Below are 5053 nucleotides of genomic sequence, written 5' to 3'. Positions count from 1 at the left end.
ACTCACACACATACGCATATACACACGCACGCATACACACTCATGGATTATTCATGCTCGTGCACTCTCAGCAATTTCCAGCACAATGTCATGTAACTTTGCTGCTATGATCAAGCTGAAAGCTCGTTCAGTTTGTCCGGCCATATTTGGTAACCCATGCTTAGGGCTTCTCTCAAGGCTGAGACTAGAGATACTTCTTCTACTTTGATGGTGTGTCCCACTCAGCCTGGGCTGCACCTGACAGGCAGGGTCCAAGTTTTTCCTTTAATGGGGTGAAAAAAGCCCATAATTTAAAAAAATAAGAATGCTGAGCACGATATATAGGCTCAGTTGTTTTTATTACGCTGCCCACATGATCAGACCTGTAAGTGGCAGAGAGAACACTTTTCAGGAGACGGAAAAAACTGATTAAGTTTAAGACGGCGTTGTCAAACCTTTTCTATTTCGCATAAACCACTCAAATCAATGTAACTGAATGAGGGTTAAATGCTGGTCTGTAGAACAGATAATAATAATAATTGCATTTATATAGTGCATATCCATGCTCAAGAGCATGCTCTATGCGCTTTACAGCTATTATTACCCCAGCAGACCCTCTGAGAACACTCAGAAACATTCTCGGCTTCTGCGAAAGCATACAGTGCAAGCTGCAGATTTCACGAGCTCAAACACTATCAAACTGACAAGATCGTTCACTGTCTGTAGCCGGGTACCCATTTCCACCTGGGTGAAGCAAGGAAAATTTGTTCAAAGGCCTTTCCCTAGGACACTACGTCGGGCCCTGACGGGATTCGAGAGTCCGAGAGCCTAACCACTAGGCCACCGACGCCACTATGATGGTCTAGTTGGAATCGCTGTCCAATCATTCTTGTGTTGTAGAGTTATCAAGGCTCTTGACTCTCTAAACCCGAAATTATTTTTCACATTTTGAACGAATATTATTCTCATTATCTTGTGATATATGTGTAAAATGTTCATGAAATGGCTAATACTGTGTCAAAGTGAAAGAGGAAGTAGTTTATATATTTATCTAACTCTTCCGAGTCAAAATAAATCTATTCAGGTTCATGAGAGATTGTATAAGCAGTATTGCTTCATGCTGACAGGACACTGCGACCGTATACTCAGGGACCGCGTGAGGTTCACTGGATGCTCCCATCATCCACCTGGGGTTATCATCATCATCATCATCATTGCCTTTCTCGGTAGGATACAGGCCACGAACAAACACTTTCCACCTTTCCCTATCCTGGGCTAGTCGCTTGATGTCACTCCACGTCTTCCCACTTTTCTGTACATCCATTTCCGTGACTCGTCTCCAGATTCCACGAGGTCTTCCCCTTGATCTTTCACCCTGTGGGTTCCAATCTAACCTGGGGTTTTAGAGCTACTTACTTAGCTCTGTTCTAGTGGAGAAGAGTGTTAAATTCAAAGGTTTGGCCTCTTAAATAAATGTGACAGTTTTGAAAGAGGTGTTAGAACTCAAACACTGAATAAACAGTTACTGGGGTCTTGACTGCTCTTCCCATTATAATCTTTTCCCTTGCTACAGTTCCGTCTATCAGCGTCTGTGATGTAGTTGTTAAGCTCTTCGCCTTTGCACGCAGAAGATTTGAGTTTGATTCCCATGTAGGAAACATTTGTATCTCATACAGTCACAATTGTACGAGATTACTACTCACTGTCAGGAAAAAAGTGATTGTCTTAGACAACACACTGAAGCTCTAAGGGGAAATAAAAAGTGGTGATTTATCCAGGTGATTGTCTCATACAGGTGGCTGTCAGAGCAGGCTCGACTGTATCTCCATTTTTCTGCTCACACTGTGTATTTTCCTAAGCTCAGGTTGGCTCTGACAGTTTGGGGTGAAGCCTGCATTCTAATTGATCTAAATAGAGTCAACATGGGCGTAAAATTTCTACAGTTTCATTGGGGTTTTTTTTGTTTTGTTCACAGATTCCCCCTGCTGGTTGCAGTTCACAGGATTTGCTCCCGCGAGGTCGACCCCCGGAACTTCATTGACTGTCTCAGGGAACATCCGGAGCACCTGTAGACAAGATTTTTGTTCTCTTGTGTTAAAGTCTAGGCTTCCTGATATTGATAGCTTGTGAGTTGTAGAGTATTACCTCGAGTATATCCTTTGATGAAACCAAACCATGGCTTGCCTTTTTTTACTTGTATTTATTGACACGTTATCAACTGATGTTTCAGCCGCAAAGTTATAATTTCTAGTTGTCTTTTCTTTACTGTTTGCAATGTCTCAATATTAATTTGTTTGATTTGTTTTATTATGTGGTTTTCTTATGAAACTGACTCTGAATTTTCTAATGACTGTACTTCTTAAATCCACACAAATTGGTTTGTTTTCCTGCTGTTATGGTAAAGATCTTTTTATCTCAACATTATTTATAAAGCTTTAAAAAGAATTGTCAATTTGATTGATTTAGAAAAATTTTTACAGCTTTGATTTTTGAATGTTGTTTTGGGGGTTTCTGTGGGGGTTTTCTTTTGGTATTTTCAATGTGAATAGTTTCTTTGTTTGACTCTTTTCACACATGTTTAAAATTTTGTTTAAATTTTATTTCTTTCAAGAAAGCAAAGAGTTTTGTGCTGCTGGAAAGAGGGAAATGTACCAACCATTTTACTTTGTTAACTTTGTTTACCTCCACATTTTCAGTCAAGCCCTGTCTGACCCTAGTTATGCTTTGTTCTGTAGACTATTATTAACCAATAACGTCTTTCCTCTGAAATTATAAGTTTTCCTTTTAAGTTGTGCTACTTTATGAATTTTACTATTATTGCCATCCATACAAAACATTATTCTGAACTCAAATTTTGTTTCATTTATGCAAAAGATCTGTTCTCTCTGCAAACTTTTACCCTAACGAACAATGTCTGAAAAGAATCTCCACAATCCCAATACTCTTTGAGAAAAGATTCTCGTTATTTTTCAATCTTTATTCTCTCTCTCTTGCAATTAAATTGGTCGACATATCACTAGCTCTGTGCTTTCTTGTTGTATCTCCATTTTTAATAACAGCGAAAACCTTTCATAACAAAGAGTGAGCCTAAGAAAAAGTCATATTTTCAATGTTTAAACAAATGGAGATACGACAAGAAAGCACTGAAGTAGCGATATTGTTGATATTTTTTACCAGTCTATTTACAGAACTGGTCTCTTTGTAACTACAAGGTGCTGTATTGAATCATTTCATGATGTGTATTTGCTCAAAATGGGTCTGTGTATAAAGATGCGTGAAATTGCCGTGTGGGTTAACTGACAAGTCTTCGCTTTCTTTCAGAATTTGTCACCTGTTGTTTGTATGAAATGTCGCTACAGATATGCTCTGTGGTGTAGTGGGTAGGTACTTTTCTGTGGCTTGCAGAAAAGGTGACCCGAGATCGATTCCTGAACGGGGGAAAATTGTTATTGAGTATCTCAGTTTCTCTGCTGTGATGCTGCATCTGTCTAAGCATGGCTCAGCTATGACAGGCAGGGTTGAAACCTCCTTTCTTAATCCTATCCGTACATCGTGTTTTACTATCGTATCCATACGACCTGGGGAACTCTGAGCCACCACTTTCCAAAGAGGAAATTTACTCATTAATCCAATCCGTACGCTTTGCATAGCAGTCTGTCAAAATTATTTTTTGAGAAGTACTGAAAGTTTCAAAGAGATCTTTGCACTAGAAGTATTCTGAAATGTGAAGAAAACAATCCCGGGGGTACAAAATGACCCCCGGACGTACGGATAGGGTTAAATAAATTGTGTCCGTAGAATGTGTAAAAAATACCTAGATTCCCATTTTTAAGGGCAAAGGGTCCCTAAGGATTTGTAAATGCCCTGTAGAATTATGGAATCTCTCCCCCCCCCCACCCTAGAATAATGCAGGTGTAAATAAAGTGAATGTGAATCATTTTTAGGAGTAGTCCCTAATGTTGGACTTCCATTTCTGAAGTAGAGAGTCAACATGATATTGTTTCTGGCATTTATCCTTTTAGCAATTTCTTAGCTTTTCGGGAAGACACCCCCCCCCCCCCCCCCCCTTCTTTGCTGCTAAAACTAAAAGTAGAGGAGATGCAATGTCGTGCTGGTTTTACTTAATTTTTACTTCTTTCTACCAAAAACGAAATTGTTGTGTTTTGTTTGTGTTGATTTGTATGCTTTGTTTTCTCTCCTTTATAATTTTTGTTTTTGTTTTATGGACAAGAAGCACTCAGGTTGAGGAGGTTAGGGGATTTACATACACAAGCTGTAATGTATGCAAAGTAAATTTATGCAACTTGTACTCTGTCTGACCTGGCGGCTGTTTTCTTCTTCATCACTGGCTTTAAAGTGGGTGTGTTGTGGGTGTTCTGGCACGGTTTGCTCATTTTTTCCTATCAAACACCTGTTATCTTTATTTTTCCCCCTTTTCAATGTGTGTTACTCTCTAGTGATGACTTCAATCTTCAACACTTATATGACCTATTTGGTGGGTGGTTGGCGGGTGCTCTGGTGTGGTTTGCTTCTTCTTTCCTATCAAACATCTAACGTCTTTATCCCCCCTCCTTTTTTTTGTATTTGTTACTCTCTTGTAACACCTCTAATCTTCTGGCGCTCATGTGACCTTATGCTGTTGCTAGCGTCGTAAAACCTCTACTAAACTAAAAAACTGACCTATTTGAGTTGCAAGTGCTGTACAATTCTTTACCAAAACTAAAATAGTAGTCATGTCATACTATAATTTGAAATAAACTAACATTGCTACTCCATTACTTCTGAAAGTTTTGCAACTGAACCAGTGCTAGTCCCCACTGTGCAGCCCCTTGTTTTAGAGCGTTGTTCCTTGTGTTTAAATTTCTCTGAGAAGGAGACACCCAGAAAGAGAGAGAGAGAGAGGTAAAGAAAATTGATTTATTCTTAGTTTAGGTGGAAAGAAATGAGTCTGCCTACAGTTTTCCTTTTATTTTTAAAGTGATAAAGTGAAAAATTGAAGGACTGATATTACCTTACATGACAGCAAATGTTCTGACCAATTTTGTATTGATCTTTAATAGTTTTATAAAATGCA

General features: G+C 38.9%; 1 protein-coding gene across 1 annotated transcript in view; it reads left to right on the top strand.

The window, feature by feature from the left end:
- Nucleotides 1-3414, top strand: part of LOC101851422 (glycerol-3-phosphate dehydrogenase [NAD(+)], cytoplasmic) — a gene marked incomplete in the record, with an annotated part of 26588 nt that extends 23174 nt beyond the window's left edge. The window contains 1 exon segment of the mRNA XM_013084195.2: nt 1955-3414. Within this exon segment, the coding sequence (XP_012939649.1) occupies nt 1955-2051 (97 nt within the window).
- Nucleotides 3415-5053: the final 1639 nt, after the last annotated feature.

Source organism: Aplysia californica, unplaced genomic scaffold, assembly GCF_000002075.1.
Source record: "Aplysia californica isolate F4 #8 unplaced genomic scaffold, AplCal3.0 scaffold00277, whole genome shotgun sequence".
In the NCBI taxonomy this organism is placed as follows: Eukaryota; Metazoa; Mollusca; class Gastropoda; order Aplysiida; family Aplysiidae; genus Aplysia; species Aplysia californica.
Note: the sequence above shows the minus strand (reverse complement) of the source record. Positions and strands in the feature narration are given on the sequence as shown.